This window comes from Garra rufa, chromosome 5 (genome assembly GCF_049309525.1).
Source record: "Garra rufa chromosome 5, GarRuf1.0, whole genome shotgun sequence".
In the NCBI taxonomy this organism is placed as follows: Eukaryota; Metazoa; Chordata; class Actinopteri; order Cypriniformes; family Cyprinidae; genus Garra; species Garra rufa.
Genome location: NC_133365.1, coordinates 33,675,885 through 33,696,655, shown reverse-complemented (window position 1 = coordinate 33,696,655; position 20,771 = coordinate 33,675,885). Strand labels below are relative to the sequence as shown.

The 20,771-nt window shown below is 36.6% G+C and overlaps 1 protein-coding gene across 1 annotated transcript in view; it reads left to right on the top strand.

The window, feature by feature from the left end:
- Positions 1–20,771, top strand: part of zzef1 (zinc finger, ZZ-type with EF hand domain 1) — a 59,055-nt gene that overhangs the window by 2,036 nt on the left and 36,248 nt on the right. Inside the window, exons 2-26 of the mRNA XM_073839821.1 lie at positions 1,406–1,550; positions 1,695–1,889; positions 4,053–4,236; positions 4,841–5,040; positions 6,548–6,758; positions 7,116–7,232; positions 7,510–7,688; positions 8,860–8,958; positions 9,242–9,333; positions 10,218–10,363; positions 11,324–11,429; positions 12,005–12,223; positions 12,360–12,451; positions 13,180–13,376; positions 14,924–15,057; positions 15,152–15,222; positions 15,324–15,438; positions 15,646–15,805; positions 17,264–17,385; positions 17,495–17,617; positions 17,800–17,969; positions 18,514–18,595; positions 19,236–19,437; positions 19,695–19,837; positions 19,930–20,173. Coding sequence (XP_073695922.1) covers positions 1,406–1,550; positions 1,695–1,889; positions 4,053–4,236; positions 4,841–5,040; positions 6,548–6,758; positions 7,116–7,232; positions 7,510–7,688; positions 8,860–8,958; positions 9,242–9,333; positions 10,218–10,363; positions 11,324–11,429; positions 12,005–12,223; positions 12,360–12,451; positions 13,180–13,376; positions 14,924–15,057; positions 15,152–15,222; positions 15,324–15,438; positions 15,646–15,805; positions 17,264–17,385; positions 17,495–17,617; positions 17,800–17,969; positions 18,514–18,595; positions 19,236–19,437; positions 19,695–19,837; positions 19,930–20,173 — 3,748 coding nt within the window. The remainder of the gene's footprint in view (positions 1–1,405; positions 1,551–1,694; positions 1,890–4,052; positions 4,237–4,840; positions 5,041–6,547; positions 6,759–7,115; positions 7,233–7,509; positions 7,689–8,859; positions 8,959–9,241; positions 9,334–10,217; positions 10,364–11,323; positions 11,430–12,004; positions 12,224–12,359; positions 12,452–13,179; positions 13,377–14,923; positions 15,058–15,151; positions 15,223–15,323; positions 15,439–15,645; positions 15,806–17,263; positions 17,386–17,494; positions 17,618–17,799; positions 17,970–18,513; positions 18,596–19,235; positions 19,438–19,694; positions 19,838–19,929; positions 20,174–20,771) is intronic.

The following is a 20,771-nucleotide window of genomic DNA, read 5'->3' as shown; positions in this document are numbered from 1 at the left end:
ATGTTTAGAAACTCAGCTATAGAAATCTGTTTTAAAAGTTAGATTTGGGATTGATAGTTAATTTTTGGTAAAGCCACACATTTAGCGGGCATCCATAATCACAGGGCACAGGATAATGTCGCCACTCCCTCCAACCCCGATTACATTTAAAGCCTATCTGAAACAAATGATATTGGATACTGGTCATGTTACTGTGATTGTATCGATTGTTTATAGTGTGTTACTTTTATATATATTTTGGTGCTGAATGATTTCTTTATTTATGTATCATGTTATTTACATGGTATACAAAAACATTGTACTATGGTTCATTTTGTTAGTGTGGTGCTTTCTGGAAGTAGCTATACTGATTTAAACATGACTCGCTTTCATTTGCTTTACAAATGATTCACATGCTGGCTCGAGTGTGTTTATGTAGGTAAAATGGACGAGTGGTTTGTGAGAGCTACAGAGACTAGTTGTTGTCCTCCTTTTGTTTTCTGTTTGCCTTCTCTTTTGTGTGATATCTCAACCTACAGTGGTGGCCTAAATGATTAATAGAACACTAGTATTTTTACCAGCAAAAAATGGTTTTGACTTCGTTATTTCAGTCTTTTGCTGTAGTGTGTCAGTAGGAAATACAAGTTTATATTTCCAAACATTTATTTTGCCGTTAATTGTAATAATCCAGTGAGATTTTTGTTTGCACAAGGAGTTTGACAACAGCCAGTGCTCCACATAGAGATCTGATCTCATCATCATCCAGTCTGTCTGGAATGACATGAAGAAACTGAACAAACTGAGACAAACTAAATTCAATAGAACTGTGGCAACGTCTCTAAGATTCTCCAAGAAACCTACCTGCAAAGCTACAGTACTGTTAAAAGTGTAAAAATGAGGATGCTGTCAAAAAGAATGCTATAGATAGGTTTTCTTTACCAATTAACTTCTATTAACTAAATTAAATCAACGTTTGGTGTGACCATCCTTGCCATTTAAAGCAGCTTTTGCCTTAGGTACACTTGCACATAGTTTTTCAGGTAGCTTTATAGGTAGGTCTCTTGAAGCATCTTGTAGATGTTGCCACAGTTCCTCTGGATTTAGTCTGTCTCAGTTTGTTTTAAAAGACTGGATGATGATGAGATCAGATCTCTGTGTGGAGCACTGGCTGTTGTCAGACTCCGTGTGCAAACAGAAATCTCACTGGATTATTACAATTAATGGCGAAATGAATGTTTGGAAATGCAAACTGATATTTCCTACTGACACACTACAGCAAAAGGTAGAAATAACTGACTTAAAACCATTTTTAGCTGGTGAAAATACTAGTGTTTTAATAATTTTGGCAAACAGCGTAATATTTGTGTCACAGAACGTATAGACCAAAAAATAAAAATAAATCACCTCTTCCATTTGTGCTCTTTAGGCCTTTGGTCAGTTTGATGCTGAGGGTGATGGGATTGTCGATGTGGAGAACATGATCATGGCACTGAAAAACTCCAATGGAGCCAACCTGCAGGGAGAACTCAGTCATGTGATCAGGCAGCTTCAGGCGTGCTCTTTGACTCCAGGTGGGGAAGCAGACATGCTTTTTTCTTTGAATTCAATGGCGACTGGAGCTCACATGTACAAAGTTGACCATGCCTGGTGACTATGCAAATGATTTTCAATGTTTGACCAGGTTGTTGTCCTCTTTACCCTTCATGCTCATGCAGGATTTGTGGATATCTTCTCCAAGTCCAAGGACCGTCTCAAAGCACATGCCTCCAAAATACTGAAATTCTTGCACCGGAATCGTATCCCCAGCAGCGCCATCCCATTCCCTGTGCTGGAAGGCTATAACAGCATCTGCACCATGAGGTCATCTGTAGTGCAGGACTTCTTGGATTACCTGTTACAGAAGGAGAAAGGTAAATGGCTGATATAGGGCGGAGTGGTAACAACAATTATTGTATAGTGCTGCAGAGATGACATTTTTGCAGGCCAACCAAGAAGTGAGCATCACCCTGGTTCCCTCCAATAGGAATTTTCATTGGATTTTAAATTATTGCAAAAAAATTTGCTCTGTGACCAACAAAAGTTTAAAGGGATAATTCACCCAAAAATGAAAATTACCCCATGATTTACTCACCCTCAAGCCATCCTAGGTGTATATGACTTTCTTTTTTCAGACGAATACATATACATATAAAAAATGTCCTAGCTCTTCTAAGCTTTACAATAGCAGTCAATAGGTGTTGATATTCAGTAGTCCAATAGACCAATTTAGAGTAGACGTCACAGTTACGTCACTTGAAGCCGTGTTTGCATAGTACTTGCAGAAAAACACTGGTAACAAGTGGAGGTAAACGGGTAATATCCATGGAATAAGAGAAATAAAATATTTTTGTGCCTTTTGATGTCAAAATCAGAATGCAAATAATTTTTATAGAATACTGTCGTCAAAGATGCCATTTGAAGCTAAACGCAGACATTTAAACGGACATACTATGGATGAAAAGTGCTATGAATACTCTACTTTTAAACCATAAATTTGATTTAAATAGGTCTACATAATATTCACATTTGCTGTTCGTAGGGAATGTGTTGTCTTAGCCCTACAGTTACAGCATGAAATATTATTTAAACCTGTTACTATTAACATTTTTACATAACATTTGTTTATTTTATATCACAGCTTTTTTTTCTTGCAAATGCAGGTTTATATCTCCTAATTCGGATTTTATAACTCGTTTTAACTCAAAAATAGTGAGTTTTCTGCCACCAAATTTTAGCTTCTCCCATAAAAAGCATCCCTGTTTTGGATCTGTAAGACTATCCCACTATCTAAAGTCAATTTTGTTGAAAAACAGTGCTTATCACTGGGTGACAAGCTCTTGTAATAAGAACATTTTGAAAATGATATCTAATAAATATAATCTATAATCTTTTTTAAATCAAACAATTTTGTACAGTATCTATGTAATTCTCTAGCCGTAAAGGCTATCTCTTCATGGTTTTCTGCAACCATGATGTGCGCCCATCTCGATTGTTTACAAACCGATAATTGGTCTATAGTCGAATAAAAGTGCATCCATCTGTCACTTAGCAGAAGCTAGATATTATGGTTTCTAAAGTTTTTAATATGCATATTTTTCTTACAAAAACATATCGATTCACTTCAGAAGGCCTTTGATAACCCCCCAGAGCTATGTGGAGTACTTTTTATGATGGATGGATGCACTTTATTGGAGTTCTATTTGACTATTGAAGATTACCACCCATTCACTGCCATTTTCAAGCTTGGAAAAGCCAGGACTTTGTTTTAATATAACTCTGATTGTATTCTTCCTCAATAAGAAAGTCATACACATCTAGGATGGCTTAAGGGTGAGTAAATCATAGGGTTATTTTCATTTTCGGGTGAACTATCCCTTTTAGATTCTTAAATAATTTTGTTCATCAAGATAATCTTCACAAATAAACACAACTTTGTAAACTTAAAAACAACCATGAATTTTGAAGCCTAAATGCAATCACCAAAGTAAAAAGCTAAAGCTAGGCTTTAAATCAACTACCCGGAGTTTTATGACTTCAACGTCAGTTTGAGTTACAGTAGTTTGCAAGAGTGCCAGTATAAACCTAACAAGGCTATGAAAAGCAGACTAATGAGTAGATGAGTTTTCCTGTTCATCACAACGTTAAATATTCTCAACAACCTTTGTAGTCCCATTTAGCCACTTATTAGCAATTCAGTATGCATGAAAGCATAAAATATCAGGCATTATTGATGTATTAAGTTGTACAATAAAACGTAAAAAAATATCTTAACCTTGTTTGAGGCATTTAACCAAAAAACCATTCAGAACACTCATTGATTTTGTGACGATGGAACCAGAAGTGCAGAATTCTAACTCGTTTACTGGTTTGAAGGGCTTATTCCATCAGTCATATTGGAAAGAAATTAGTAGTAGTAATTTAGCTGTTTCCATTTTGTGTTGCTAGAGCTTCAGCGGATAACTGGATAAAATATGAGAACATTTCCTCCATCACCTTTGCTTTTCATCTTCATATTGTGCTGACTCTCCTCTCAGATCTAGACATCCAGTACAGAGCGGAGCTCAATCATGACCCAGATGTAGATAAGGTTAAGGTGGTCACCCAGTGCTACAGCTTCATCGAGGCTTCGTCCAATAGTGCAGATATCAACAAGCTGACCAATGGTGAGACCGTGTCTTTCTGGCAGTCGGACGGTAGTGCTCGCTCACACTGGATAAGGCAAGCTGTCCATTTCATTGGTTCATCTACATGGAATTAAAGGGATAGTTCACTTGAAATTGAAAAGTCTGTCATTAATTACTCAACCTCATGTCGTTCCAAACCCATGAGACCTTTGTTCATCTTAGAAACACAAACTAAGATATTTTTGATGAAATCCGAGAACTTTCCGACCTTGCATAGATAGCAATGCAGCTACCATGTTCAAGGCCCAGAAAGGTAGTCCATGTGACATCAATGGTTCAACCATTATGTTTTGAAGCTACAAGAATAGTTTTTGTGCACAAAGTAAACCAAACTAACGACTTTATTCAACAATTTCTTCTTTGTTTTGCACACAAAAAGTACTCTTGTAGCTTCAGAACGTTATGGTCTATGCAGGTCAGAAAGCACTCGGATTTCATCCAAAATATCTTAATTTGTGTTCCAAAGATGAACAAAGGTCTTACAGGTTAGGAACAACATGAGGGTGAGGAATTAATGACAGAATTTTCATTTTTGGTCGAACTATCCCTTTAAATTATAGCTGACGATAAAACACATTCCTTCACCTTCGCTAAATAAGTAGTTAAACATTACCACTTCCTCTGAATCACTTTCACAGGTTAAAACTGAAGCCAGACATAGTTTTGAGACGGCTGGCAATTGCGGTAGCATCTAATGACCACAGCTACATGCCACAGCTGGTATCTATAGCTGTAGGAAAGAACCGGCGCTCCCTGCAAGAGATCAGAGATGTGAGGATCCCCAGTAATGTCACGGGTTACGTACCGCTCCTGGATAACGCCAACATCAGCCATCCTTGTGAGCATACACTTGTATAGCAGAATCTTCTGAATTTGAAGTTTGAAGTTGTACACTAGCATTCAAAAGTTTGGGGTTTTTGAAGTCTCTTATGTTCACCATAAATATGGTCATTACAGTTTTAAATATTGTTTTTTATTTTATAATTTGTTCCTGCTATGGCAAAGCTGATGTTTCAGAATCCATTACTTCAATCTTCAGAGTCACATGATCCTTCAACAATCATAGTAGTACATTTACATTTAGTCATTTAGCAGGTGATATGCATAACAAAAAAAAATATATGTATAAAAAGATACTAACATGCAGATTTGCTTAATAAACATATTTTATTATTATCAATGTAAAAAATCTCTTGTACTGTTTAATATTTTTGTGAAGATTCTTTGATGAATAGAAACTTCAAAAGAACCACATTTATTTGAAATAGAAACCTTAAACCCTATATATAATTATAAATGTCTTTACAGACACGTTTGACCAATTTAATGCATTGTTACTGAATAGAAGTATTAACATCTTAACATTAACATAAAAAAAACTTACTATCCCTCAAACCTTTGAATGATAGTGCATATGTATTTTAAATGTACACCGAATTTGCATACTGTGAGTGGAATGTAAAGAGTGACTGCGATTTCTATTTATTCTAAGTACAGTACCAGCTCACCAAGCTCTGCTCACCAAGCCTGCGTTTATTTTGATCCACAGTACAGCAAAACCAATACATTTTTTAAATGTTTTCACAATTTAAAATAACTGTTTTCTATTTGAATATATTTTAAAATGTAATTTATTCCTGTGATTTCAAAGCTGAATGTTTAGCATCATTACTCCAGTCACATGATCCTTCTGAAATCATTCTAAAAACTATTATTATGTTCAAAACAGCGGAGTATAATTTTTCAGGTTTCTTTGATGAATAGAAAGTTCAGAAGAACAGCATTTGAAACATCTGAAATAGAAATCTTTTGTAACATTATAAATGTCCTTATCTTCTTTATCTTTTGATCAATTTAAAGCTTCCTTGCTAAATAAAAGTATAAATTTCTATAATTTTAAAATTTAAAAATTTTGAATAGTAGTGTTTAAAGCTTTTATTTCAGATAAATACTGATCTTTAGATCTTTCTATTCATCAAAGAATCCTGAAGAAAAATGTACTCTCATGTTTTAAATATTGATAATAATATTGCAAAAAATCTTTCTTGAACAGCAAATCAGCATATAAAAATGATTTCTGAAGAATCATGTGACACTGAGGGCTGGAGTAGTGCTGCTGAAAATTTTTCTTTGATCACAGGAATAAATTGCATTTTAAAATATGTTCAAAAAGAAATTTTAAATAGCAAAAATATTTCACATTATTACTGCTTTTGCTGTATTTTGGATTAAATAAATGCAGACTTGGTGAACAGAAGACTTCTTCTTTAAAAAGCATTTAAAAACTTACTGTTCAAAAACGAAAGCCCTTGTAAACTTACACAGATCTTCCTTTTGTTTCTCAGATATTCAGATAAACATTAAGCGCTGCCTTAGCGATGGCTGTGACACGCGTATTCATGGTCTGAAGACAATGGGCTACCAGATCACCAAGAGTAAAGAGGTTTCGGTATCCGACGCCTCAGCTATATGGTATCTGTCGCTCCTGACATCTCTGGTCACCGCTTCCATGGAAACCAACCCTGTGCTTGCGCAGACCGTCCTACAGAGCACACAGTAAGTCAGGAGAAATGACTAATGAATATTGCTTCTCACGAAAGCACTGCAGTAATGGCGCTGTATTTGTTGTGTTATAGTCACATGCTGCACAAGTCCTGATTTTGATTTATATAGTGTATTCTGAATGTTAGATGTATGTTGTGCCTAGTGCATTTTCAATTTAATGTTTGATTTTAGTTTGTTGACACATGTACATTAAAAAATAATAATAAATGTATACTTTTATTCAGCAGTGATGCATTAAATTGATCAAAAGTGACAGTAAAGTGTTTTAGAATGCTACAAAAGCTTCTGTGTTAAATAAATGTTAGTATCAAAATGTATTTATTTGGTGAATCCCTTTTTGTTCTCTAGGAAAGCCTTACAGCACATGCCGCCCCTGTCCTTAACGCCATCTTCAATGGAATTTCCTAAATTCCTCTCTGCGAACATTCTGGAAGAGGTGGACGGCTTTCTACTACGCATAGCAGAGTAAGAATCAAACTCTACTAGCACAAGCTCAGCTCAAGTCAGCACGTTTTAATCTGTTATTAATAGGTCAAAACAATGCTAACGTGGAGGGCGATAGTGGCAAGCCCCTTTTGGTTTTAATTATACAACACAAGTCAGCCTGATAATAATGGAAAACTGTTTTCTATCAGTGAATAATTACAGCTGTTTCATCTGAACGTAATTGGACACTCTGCCTTTCTCTGCTGAGAAAGCTTATCAGAAGTGCTTCGCTTTTAACCATCCTGTCTCTCTCTAGCTGCTGTGTGTCTCCTGAGGCTGAGCTGACTCTGTTAGCATTTGCTCTGGCTCGAGGCAGCGTGGCTAAAGTCCTCATCTCTCTGTCTGGTATCTGTGAGCATCTGGACTCAGAGTACAGAGCTTCCTCACTGCTGGCCTCTATGGCGTCGGTCCGGTTGAGACTACTCTACCGTAATGGTAATGCACATTAATTCCAAAGGATTTTCAGCATTTTTGAGGCAGTCAACCTCTACATATGATGATCCTAATGAATGTACATAACAAGAAAGGATAAGCATGCAAAATGTGACTATATTTAGATCCGTGTTATTTTAGTGGTAAAAGGAATATTTCACCCAAAAATAAAAATTCTGTCATTAATTTGTCACCCTCATGTTGTTCTAAATCTGTAAGACCTTTGTTTATCTTCAGAACACAAATTAAGATATTTTTGATGAAATCTGAGAGATTTCTGACCCTGCATAGATGGCAACACTTCATCAAATCACGGTTGAACCACTGATGTCACATGGACTATTTTAATGAAATCCTTACTACTTTTCTGGACCTTTAACGTGTTAGTTGCATTGCTGTCTATGCAGGGTCAGAAAGCTCAGATTTCATCAAAATATCTTAATTTCTGAATGAAGGTCTGAATGAACACTCCACTTTTTTTGGAAATAGGCTCATTCTCCAACTCCCCCCGAGTTAATAAGTTGAGTTTTACCGTTTTGAAATCCATTCAGCTGTTCCCCTGTTCTGGCGATATCACTTTTAGCATAGCTTAGCATAGATCATTGAATCCTATGAGACCAATAGCATCACGTTCAAAAATGACCAACAAGTTTCGATATTTGTCCTATTTAAAACTTTACTCTTCTGTAGTTATATCGTGTACTAAGACCGGCGGAAATGCAAAGCTTCAATTTTCTAGGCCGATAAGATTAGGAACTACACTCCCATTCCGGCGTAATAGTCAAGGAAGTTTGCTGCCGTAATAAGGCTGAAGCAGGAGCAGTAATATCATGCTAAACTAGCTGGGAACTCATTTCTGATAATACTTAATCCTTTGAAGTACAGTTTGGAAAATCTGCCATAAATCATCTTCATATTTGTTTTGTTTGTTTATTTGCTTTTATGACTTTAGTGCAAATTTTGTAATTGTAGCTCCACATATAAATATGAATGAGGAGAGATTAGTCATTACTACAGAGAATCTTGCCTTCAGTACAGAAAAAACACAGATAAAAAGACTCAAAACTCAACCGGTAGCACCTGTTTAGGAGTGGATTACATTTTCATTTGTTTAGAAATATAGAGATTAGCTGCATTTATGCTACACCATTGTAATAGATGTTTGTGTTTGTAGGTAAACCCATCCAGCTCCATCTGCAGGCCTGTGATGTGAAGAGTAAAGAAGAGAAGTCTGGCCCAGAAAACATGCTGACGGAGCCTAACACTGGAGATGGTATGCAAATAATACATAACATTCCACCCAACCTGGCCCTGGTTTTATTTGGAGTAGAGTTTTTGAGGTATTTAGAGGTATTTTGGTTGAGTGCTTCACAGAGAAATCACAAAGTGCTGTGGTGAATAGCAAAGTTTTTTAAAACAGCTGTGTGCTTTAAAAGAACAGTCTCTGTGAAGAAAAGCGATAAGATTCAGCTGTTTTTTTAGGTTATCTGTAATGCTTCGAAAGAAACAAATGCAAAGTTGACACTCTTAATGTGATGTTTCATTTGTACCTGCAGGTTTTCTGACAGAGAATGGAAAGAGGAAAGCCAGTGTGATTCTCTCCACTGAAAACCAGAGCTGCTTCCAGGTCACACAGATCAAGATAAAAGTGAGAAGAGCTTTAGTACACACCCAAACATTTGTGCTTCATACGTTTTAAACATGACATTAGAGCAGAGGTTCTCAACTCTGGCCCTCGAGGTCCACTTTCCTGCAGAGTTTACCTCCAACCTTGATCAAACTCACCTGCCTGTAACTTTCTAGTAATGATGAAGAGCTTGATTAGCTTGTTCAGGTGTGTTTGATTAGGGTTGGAGCTAAACTCTGCAGGAAAATGGACCTCGAGGGCCAGAGTTGAGAACTCCTGCATTATGCTGCCTTCATGTGACATGGGAAAGATGATGCTTTCCACTTGTGAAGTGGAAATTACCAGTGTGTCGTGTTCAGGTGCTTTTGTTGTCGTAGTGAAGAGAAACACGGCGGACTCGCAATTTGTCCTCACATGCTACTTTGGTAAAACAGACCAAATAAAATAACATGAGAAAATTGCCTCCTTCAGAACACTGTACCGCACAGCACCCTACTGGAGGCGAGCCACGACAAGCTAGCATCTTCTCTTAACGGTATTTTTAAAGACAACACTATGTTTAAATAGCGACGTTATTAAAATCCTTTATGCCCCAGCATTATGGGGGCTACAAACTAACCAACTAAACAGCAGAGAACTTTTAACATCATGCAATGCTCATCATTCAGTATAGTTTCGTTGCTGTCCGCCATGTTGAAAGGTCAAAGTTTATCCCATCTCGGCAACTCGGGTATCATAAATTGAGTGGAAATTACAACGTGAGTGGGAGTTCATGTGCAATTTAGATGTCGGATTTTGGTATTTACCATAATTACGATAGCACATGAAGGCAGCATGAGAGTATGTTCTGTTAGATTAATCGACACAACCTAGTTCTAAAGCGCTGCTGTGTTCCTACGCTTCAGGTGCGTAAAGGTGCAATCGGTGCTAAATGTGGCTTGGTGTTTGCCTACAATGACAGTGAAGCATTTGATGCAGAAAAGCACTTCAAAAGATTCAAAAAGTATGACAGCTGGGACAACAAAGACTATAAAGAATATGTCCAAGACAGGTATGTCAGTTTTTTCGTCTGTAACGTCTGTTGTTGATGTGAGTTTAAAGATTAGTTCACTTCCAGAACAAAAATGTAAAGATAATTTACTCACCCCCTTGTCATCCAAGATATTCATGTCTTTCTTTCTTCAGTCATAAAGAAATAGTTTTTTCAGAAAAATCATTTGAGAATTGATCTCCATAGAGTAGACTTCTATGATGCCTGTGAGTTTGAACTTCCAAAATGCAGTTTAAATGCAGCTTCAAAAGCCTCTAAACGATTCCAGCTGAAGAGGAAGGGTTTTATCTAGCGAAACAATCAGTTGTTAAAAAAATAAAAAAAAATTATTTCTTTGTCTTTTACCAGAGTGCGGAGTACGCATGTGCATCGCAGGGCTAGACAAGACAAGCATTTATAATAATTTTTTTTTAGAAAATAACCGATTGTTTCGCTAGATAAGACCCTTCTAGAGCCCTTTGAAGCTGCATTTAAACTGCATTGTGGAGGTTTAAACTCGCGGGCACCATAAAAGTCCACTATATGGAGAAAATTTCTGAAATGTTTTTCTCAAAAAACATAATTTCTTTACGACTGAGGAAAGAAAGACATGACAAGACGGTGAGTAAATTATCTGTACATTTTTGATCTGGAAGTGAACTAATCCTTTAATTTAACATTGTTGCTCATAAGGCACATTAACTTTAAATCTTTAAATTGAACTTTACATGGTGATTGTTTAGCAGTGTGTGAGAGAGAGCAGCTTGTGTGAGTGTAAATAATAGCGTGAGAATGCATTGTCTTGCCCAGTGCATGTGAGAGTGTATTTTGGTCTTTGCACGTGTGCATACGGCCAGGATGGCTGTAAATTCAGTGATGATGTTTCTGTGAGTCAATTGACCTCGCCATTATCTGCCTCTGTACCCCACACACTGCCATGTGTATTACGTTCACAAACACACACACACACACACACTCTAGCACAAGGATGCCAGAAACCAGTGAGGATGAGCCCATTGGCTGGTTTGAGGTGGAAGAGGATTGGAACGACGTGGAGATCAAGCTGCAACAATGCAGAGTATCAAAAGTATGGCTTCTATTTTTCTCTTTTCTTTCTTTTTTTAATAGTTTGATGTTGACATTGCCACAAAAAAGTTTTAGACTAATCTTTTTTCAAAAGCATAAATCATGGTAATGGTAACAAACTTTTAACTTCTTTTTGTCATGGCAAAATAACCCAGTAGCTTTCCCACAATAAGTGCAAAGATAGCAGAAAGGCAAGTGATGGAAATGTGCGAAAAACCTAAACCCACAGGAATTACAGTATGTTATTAACTGTGGGAGTTTGGCCACCTACAGTCCTAAAAGACTGTATTATTAAGTTCAAATAATAAATATTTTTTACTAAATTATTTGAAATAGAAGTAGCTACAGATAATTCCTTCTGTATTGTGACGAAGATCTGGGTGAAATGGACTATTAAACAAACAAAACAAAAAAATAATAGGGCAGAGACTTGGTTTAACCCATCAGACAGATCTTAACGTGAGCCAACATTTGATCATTTCAAGTGCAAGTCTGTCATTTTGACATTTTAATTAAAAATGATGAATTATTAACACACTTGATTAACATCCACTCTTTCTGTCTTTCTGTGCGTAGTTTCTGATGGTGAAGTTCCTGTGTGCTAGACAGGACACAGCAGAGCGGTTGGGGGTTCAGCAGATGAGTTTCAGTGGTTATTTGTGTCCAGACTCAGAGCGGATGGAAGATGTGGAGGATCTGAACGCTCAGACCGAGGGGAGCGTTTCAGGCGTGGTTACGGGTCTTGCGCTCATGAAGAAAACCCTTTATTTCATCCAGCAGCTCACCAGAGATATGGTACACCAACCAAATGTCCTCTTGCAAGTGACCTGATTTTTTTTAAACACAACTCTAAAAATTCATAATGCATTTTTTTGTGAATTTTGCATGCATCTCTAAAGAGAGCTGTAAAAACCCTGAGCCTATGTTACAGGATGTGTCTCTGTCCAAGCAGAAGTCCCTGCTGGACTTCAGCGACCTCAGCCTGCTGCTGTTCTGGAACTTCTACCGCAAACTAAGATCTATGTGAGTAAAGCTGTAATGTGTATTTACATTAACTGTAATGTGAATTTATGTTTATTTAAATGTGCATGGATTTTATTTTAAATGGTTTAGAAATTGGATGTACAGTTTACATACACCTTGCAGAATCAGCAAAATGTTAATTATTTTACCAAAATAAGAGGGATCATACAAAATGCATGTTATTTTTTTATTTTTGTACTGACCTAAATAAGATATTTCACATAAAACATGGTTACATGATGCTTCAGAAGGAATGCATTAACAGCCGGGGATTGAAAACTTTTTGAATTTGAAGATCAGGGTAAATGTAACTTATTTTGGCTTCTGAAAGGCAGTACTAAATGAAAACAATATGACATTTAGGCAAAATAAGAAAAATCTTCATTCTGTTCAAAAGTTTTCACCCCCATGGCTCTTAATGCGTTGTGTTTTCTTCTGGAGCATCAGTGTGTTTGAAACTTCTGTAATAGTTGCTTATGAGTCCCTCAGTTGTCCTTAGTGTGAAAAGATGGATCTCAAATCATACAGTCATTGTTGGAAATATACAAAAGTGCTGAAAAAAAGAATTTGTGGGAAGTATTAGAAGGATTTTTCTAAAGAACAGCAGGTTGATGATTTCTCTGAACTGATGATGATTTGGTGCTCAAGAAATATTTTTTAAGTGTTCAAAATTTGTTTTTTGTAAAAATGACTGCTGTGTATTTTTGTATGTGCATATGCACTTTCAGTGAGGGAGAGGAGGCCATAAAGACAAGAGTTCTCCTGCTTCAGCTGCTCCAGAACTGCTTCTCAATGCTGCCCAGCCTGACAGAGTCACAGCCATTAGACATCACAGCCTCAGCTTCAGCATCAGCATCACCCTCAGCCAGCACAGACGTGGACCCTGCAGAAGCTGTCGGAGAGCTCTACAGTCACTTGTGTCAAGGTTAGACTCGTGTACTGGTTTGTGTGACTCAACAGCATGGCTGTGACAAATCGAGACACACTGCAGTGGTTTGTTTGTAATGACTTGCTGCTGTGTAGATTCATGTACAGTTTTATTTTTGTTCAACGAGTACTATTGGAAACTAGCCTGGGTGTCCCCATGCTGCCTTCCGCGCAGCGCGATTTTATTCACGCTGGAAGGTAGCATGGAAACCATGGACCAAATTTTCACCTCAGATAGGGAACCAATCACAGAACGGGGAGGGAGCAGCAAGACGATGACGCCTTCTATGCGACTCACCGAAGCAGTTTGTTTATAACTATGGATCCAGCATGGCAGCAAGTTAACATTCGATGCAGCCGTTCACATGTCACGCCTAAAAACGCGTGGAAAACGCTAGGCGCGTCGCTTTCTCCTTTCCAAACCGCTCTGTAGCTTGCGCATGGAAAACGCGAGCGCGTCGCAACCGCTGCGCTTCCATTATGCGCGCGCATACCGCGCGTCCACATTTGAAATAACGCAATTTAGCTCACAAAAGATGCGACATATGAACGGCCCCTTAGTGTTCTAAGTAGTTTAGAAAGCAAGTTTATTTTGAAAAAAAGAGCAACTTTTGGCGTTAAACCATTGTTGTATACGTCATCCGGCATGATTGAAACGATTGGCTATGAGCTACGCACAGGCGCATTTGATAGACATTCGTAGCGCCCAATAAACGGCTCTGGGCATTCGTAAACCACGCCTCAAACACGAGAAAATGAACATGTGGTTCCCAGACCACGAATCATGACGAAGTCATAACGTGGTCTGGCGTTAGCCAGGCTAATTGGAAACCAGCTTTGAGAACAAGCTGTGCTGTACAGAACATTAAACATAAATGATGATCTGTTGGAACAGCGTTGAAGTTGAAGTAGAATTTTTGGGTGAACTAACACTTTAATGTGTTTCCATTGTAGCAAACATTACAGATTAAAAGTTTGGAGTCTGTATTTTTTACTTTTACTTTTTTTTTTCTATGGGAGCCTTTTATGTTTACCAAGGTTGCATTTATTTGTTTAAAAATACAGTAGAAGCTGTAATACTACAATTTAAAATAACTTTTTTTTATTAACATATTTTACATTTTATACATTTCCTGTTTCAAAGCTGAATTGTCCTTGAGAAATCATTCTAATATTCTGTTTTGGTCCTCAAGAAACATTTCTTTTTTTAATGTTGAACTGTTGTGCTGTGTTTTTTAGAAAGTTGAATAGAAGGGTCAAAGAACAAAATTTATTTAAAGTATAAATCTTTTGCTACATTATAAATGTTATACTGTCACTTGATCAATTTAATTTGACTTCTATAAATAAAAGTATTAATTAAAAAAACAACAACATACTAACCACAATCTGAACAGTGGTGTAATTTCTAATTTCCAAAATATATCAGTTAAAATTGATGGATAAAAAACACTGACATCTTTAAAACATTAGTTTGAATTTGTTAAAAGCCATGTAATAATGCCATTTTGTTTTGATAATGCCCACAGTTTTTGTGCTTTGCAGTGGTGGACGGCCCTGAAGGAGAGACAGCAGTGGAGAAAGCTCTGAGAAAAGAAGCTGTAAAAGCCATCCTCAATGGAGCTGCCATTTTCTTCCCTAACAAACAGAGCCGGAGGGACAAACTCTTCCACATGATGGTAAGACTTTGACGGTGTACTTGCCTTGGTTAAATATTATCATTATTGAATTGCTTTTGTATGAGCAATTTTTTGTTGTTGCTGCTTTTCTCAGAAAAACATAACCGAGGAAAAACAGCCAGAGTCTGTGAAACTGACATTTGAGTCTCTCTGCAGTTACTTCAGGTATCAAACTCCTGCCTTTAAACTAGCATTCTTTTCTGTCCTTAACCTGTCCTGTGAAACTGTGTAGCTTACTTTCTTCTCTTGCTAATCTCTGTTCACAGTGATCAGGACCCGAAAGGTCTCCTCTTGCTGCCTCCTAAAGGAGCCCCATCTGACTTCGACATCTCACCTGTGCTGACCGTAATGGACACGTTGCTCATTGTTGCCACTAGAGAGGTACCTTATCTAGTCACTTCTGCACACATATATACGCTCCTGCAAATAGCTGCTTTAGATGTTTACATTGTGCATTAACATCTGTAAGCTGACACGCCGTATTAGAATGTGTTGCATTACAGCTCACTAATAGTTTTCCCTTGTCTAACTGTATAAAGAGTTATGTAATGTTAATCCCTGTAAAATGCCCCTCTCCATTTTTTTTAGTGTGAGGTGTTGATGTTGGATTCCAGAGGAGGGTCTATTTGGAGGGTCCTGCTGTCTCTGTTCTGGGCTTTACAAGGGAGCCTTTTGTCTTGGTGCTTCCTGCAGCTCAAAGGAGGAACGACCACTTCTGCTGATCTGGCCAGGGAAATCCTGCTTAAATGTTAGTGCACATTTCTTGGTTTTCCATTAGGGCTAGGTAAAGGATTTCTCGAGTTTAATCAATTTTCATTTTTACGAAATGATATTGGTTCTTAAATCTCAAGAATCGATTAGTCTAGCCTGTTTTTGCTTAATGAACGAAACATTGAAGCAAGCCTCCCATTTAATAAATCAAAATAATCTATGTGCTTTATTACTTTTGATATTAATTTTGTCTATTTTATTGTATTCAAGCAATAGCCTAAATGCTGATTTGCGCTGTTTATTCATCAGTATAACAGCTTGTAAACAATGTCACATAATGTCACATTTACTTCCGGAAAAAAATATCCGGTGACCATGAACTCATTAGCCAGCTAGATAAGTTCAGAGATTTTTTTTCTTGAGAAAATTAGGCATGTACTGTACCTGATTAATATATCCAAAATAATCAATATCAAACAGGAAATCGAATCGCAAGCTTGTAAATCAGAATGAAATTGAATTGTGAAATTTGTCAAAACCCAGCCATATTTTCCAATAATGCTTTTTAGAGCCATTGAAAATACAGTAAGGTTGAAAAATCTGAGACCACTTCTGAAATATGCTGACATTGTAGTAAATGTATATATTAAAACATTGTAATGCCTTTTTAATTACAATTATTGTATTGTGAGTATATCAGTAACAAAGCTAAATTGAAGAATTGCCATTTAGATTAATAATTAGATTGTTTAAAAGTGCGCCTTGAAATGTAGTATAGTTAAGTTTAAATTTGTATTTCTAAATTTTCATTGGTCTCTGTCGTTCTGCAGTCACTGTAAAGATGTAGTCCAGTTCCTTGTGTTTTTAACTTGTGTTTTAGCCTTCAGATATTTAAGTTCTGTAAAACAGCAAATTGTTGCACAACATTCCAGTAACACTTTTTCTAGGACTAAAGACTGTACTGTCAGCTTTAACTGTAAGACAGTAGTGTATACTTTTAGATTGAAGTAGTTTTGATTGAAGTAGGTTGAAGATTGAAGTAGGTTGAAGATTGAAGTATGATAGAATATAACATATATACACTTTTTTAATACGCTTTTTTAATGAAATACTTAAATTCAGCAAGGATGCATTAAAAGTGACATTAAAACATTGATAATGTTACAAGAGATCTCCTAAATGCAATTCTTTGGAACTTTCTATTCATCAGAAAATCCTAAATACGGTTTCCACAAAATATTAAGTAGCACAACTCATTTCAACATATTATAATCAGAAATGTTACCTGAGCACCAAAATGTCATATTAGAATTATTTCTGATGGATCATGTGACACTGAAAACTAATTGCTGCTGAAAATGTAGTTTGCCATCACAGAAATAAATTACATTTTAAAATATATTAAAGTACACAACAATTTTTTTTTTGTCAGATAAAGCCTTATCTTAAAAAGTGATTATTTGAACACATCTGTGTTGTTTCTCTTGAACATTAGATGTGGAACAGTTCCTGTCAGGTACCAGAGATCTACTGAATCCTCTTATTAAGCGCTTCTCTGGAGCTGACATCATGGAGAAACTCAGTGGATCCATTCTCGCCATGGCAACAAGGCAGCTGGTAGAAGACCGCTTTATCCCACTATATCTTTAGTTTATTATTTATTCATTTATTTCTGCTTCTGTTTATATTTGTGCATATATTAAATGTGGATTGTGTGCTGTTTTAGACCATCTTCCTGCTGGAGCTGTGCGCTCTGGATATTCCTCACTGTGTGCTGCTCAAGAGATTCTACCCTCTGGCAGACCTGCTAAAGAATCTGTCTAGTGACACAGAGGACATCTTCTCTAAGGTCAGTTCACTCTGTCATAAAGCATTTTGACACATTCACTTTCAATTAAAATAACTGAAAATGAGTGTAAAGGAGTATTTCATTTGGATTTTTCCACTATAGATAACCAAGCAACTAATAACTGAATGACAGTTAGTAAGAATAATGCATTTATCCTTGTTTTTATCCTTGTGTGTTTGTAGGTTGATATGGAGGGCTGTCAGCAGACGCAGCAGCCTGTTGTATTGAGGACGTGGCATATGGAGTCACCTCATAACTATGAGAACAGCAGACACGAGACCACCGTCTTCGTCTGTCCTGGTGCCACGTCCTTCGAGGTGGAGTTTGATGAACGTTGTGAAACAGAGAAAAGGTGTGATGGGCTTATTTTACAACTCTACTCCCACCTTCTGGTGAAATCAGGAATCAATCTCACACTTTTTCTGCTACAGATACATGACCCTGGACCACAAACCAGTAATACGGGTCAATCTGAAAGCTGTGATGTATTGTGTGTTAGGATAGGACAATGTTTGGGCAAGATACAATTATTTGAAAATCTGGAATCTGAGGATGCAAAAAAATCTAAATATTGAGAAAATCGCCTTTGAAGTTGTTCAAATTAAGTTCGTAGCAATGCATATTACTAATAAGAAAATAAGTTTTATTTATTTACTGTAGGAAATTTACAAGATATTACAAAATAACATGATCTTTACTTAATATCCTAATGATTTTTGCCATAAAAGAAAAATCGATAATCGTTGGAAATCGTTGAAAGGTTTTGATCCACTTCAAATGTTGACTACTGTATACCCATGCTACTTAAGACTGGTTTTGTGGTCCAGGGTCACATACCATGAGGCTTGAGTATGCATTATGTTTACACTAATTAAGTGTTTTGTTTCTTTTTGTAGGTATGACTATCTGGAATTCACTGATGCTAGGGGAGGAAAAGTGCGATATGATATGAAGGTCGGCACAGAGAAATGGCCAAAGGTACAAAAAAGGTTTTATTAGACTGCTTTAACTGTAGTTGTCAACCGAATGTGTTAATTATGTAATTAATTATATCACAAATAGTTTATTAATAAGGAAGACTTTAATAGGATAGTTCTCCCAAAAAGGATAATTCTGTTATTAATTACTCACCCTCATGTTGATCCAAACCTGTAAAGTCTTCATTCATCTTCAGAACACAAATTAAGATATTTTTTGATGAAATCTGAGAGCTTTCTGACCCTGCATAGACAGCAACAAAGGTACACAAAGGTAGTAAGGACATTATTAAAATAATCTATGTGACTTCATTTTTGTTTTCTTTGTGCACAAAATGTATTTTGTGCTTGATGTCCTTACTACCTTTCTTGGCCTTGAATGTATCAGTTGCATTGCTCTCTATGCAGGGTCAGAAAGCTCTCAGATCAATAATATCTAAATTTGTGTTCTGAAGATGAACAAAGGTCTTGTGGGTTTGGAACGACATGAGGGTGAGTAATTCATGACAAAATTTTCATTTTTGGGTGAGCTTTTTCTTTAATTGTGTTCCTTGCTTGAACATAACCCCAGTTTTTCATTTACTCTGTCTTGAAGAAAATAAAAATATAAATGTATAATAAATGCTACTTTTTTTTTTCAGAAAGTGACATTTAAAGTGGGTCCCCAGCTGCAGTTTCTGTTCCATTCAGACAGCAGTAATAATGAATGGGGTTACAAGTTCACAGTGACAGCATATGGCCTTCCAGACGTCACAGTGTCCTGGACCTCAGACCTGCAACTCCTTGTGTCCAGGCTAATGGGCCGTCTGGCTTCCCGCACCATGGCTCTGAAATCACCTTATGGTGTGATAGTCGATTACTGATTATTTCTCTGTTCAATTATTTTATAAAGGCTAATTCTATCCCTTGTATTTAATTTAGAAATGGGTTCTCGTTTAATTAAATAAATAGTAAAAATGTTGTATAATCAGGGTATAGACCAACATTGTATTAAAAACGGTTTAAAATATAAACTGCATTATGAATTGATAGTTGAAAAAGTGTGAAGACACATTGACTTACGATGATGATTTTGTGTTCTGTCTATCTTTCTGTTGAAGAGATCCGTGGTGTAAAAGAATTACCTGCAGGCTTGATGAACCATGTCCTGTCCTGTCCTCTATGGAAGCCTATGTTTAGACATGGTTTGAGTGGACTTCCTGGAGATAAAAAGTTAGCCCTGGCCAGCCCGGATGCCGATAAGGTGAGAGTACTTGGATTATGACTTTATGCGTGTGTTTCAGCTAAAAAGAAGTCTAATCATGTTTGTGCATCTTGTGAAATTTTGTTTCGCAGGAAGAGCCAGCTCCTTTGGGAGATGAATTGGTTGCATTACTGAAAGAGTTTGCCTGCTGGGATCCTTCGCAGGAGTCTTCTGATGGCAGGACGGAGCTTATGAGGGCCCTTTTGATTACCTGCAAGAAGCAGCTGATTAGGAACGAGATTGCTGCAGGCTCAAAAGTTGACCAGGCTGTAAACGCCGCCTGGGCGGCCATGGTGTATCACACACCAGCACTTCACAACAGTCTTAGGAGCTTTGGTAATTCAAGACATTTTAAAATCATACAGGTTCAAAAAAGCAAACACTAAAGAGAAATGTTGCTGACACACTCTTAAAACTTGTACTAATATAGAATTTTGGCCAAAAATGTCATTATTTATTTATATTTGTAAGCCTATGAGCAACTTTCTTTGTAATATTTTTTTTTAAAAAGAAGTCTCGTATGCTCATCAAAGCCCGTTTTATTTCAGCAAAAAAAAAAAAACTCATATTTTGAAATATTATTGCTATTTAAAACGAAGTGTTTTCTATTTGAATATACTTTAAAACATAATTAATCTGTATGTGTTTTCATCAACAATTACTCCGGTCTTCAGTGTCACATGATCTTTCAGAAATCATTCTAATATGCTGATTCATTATTAATTATGTTGGAAACAGTTGTGCTGCTTTATATTTTTTGGAGCCTGTGATAACTTTTTCGGGATTCTTTGTTGAATAAAATGTTAAAAAGAACAGCATTTATTCAAAATAAAAATCTTTTCTAACAATGTAAGTCTTTACTATCACTTTTTGATCAATTTAACACATCCTTGCTAAATAAAAGTATTAATTTCTTTCAAGGAAAGAAAGAAAG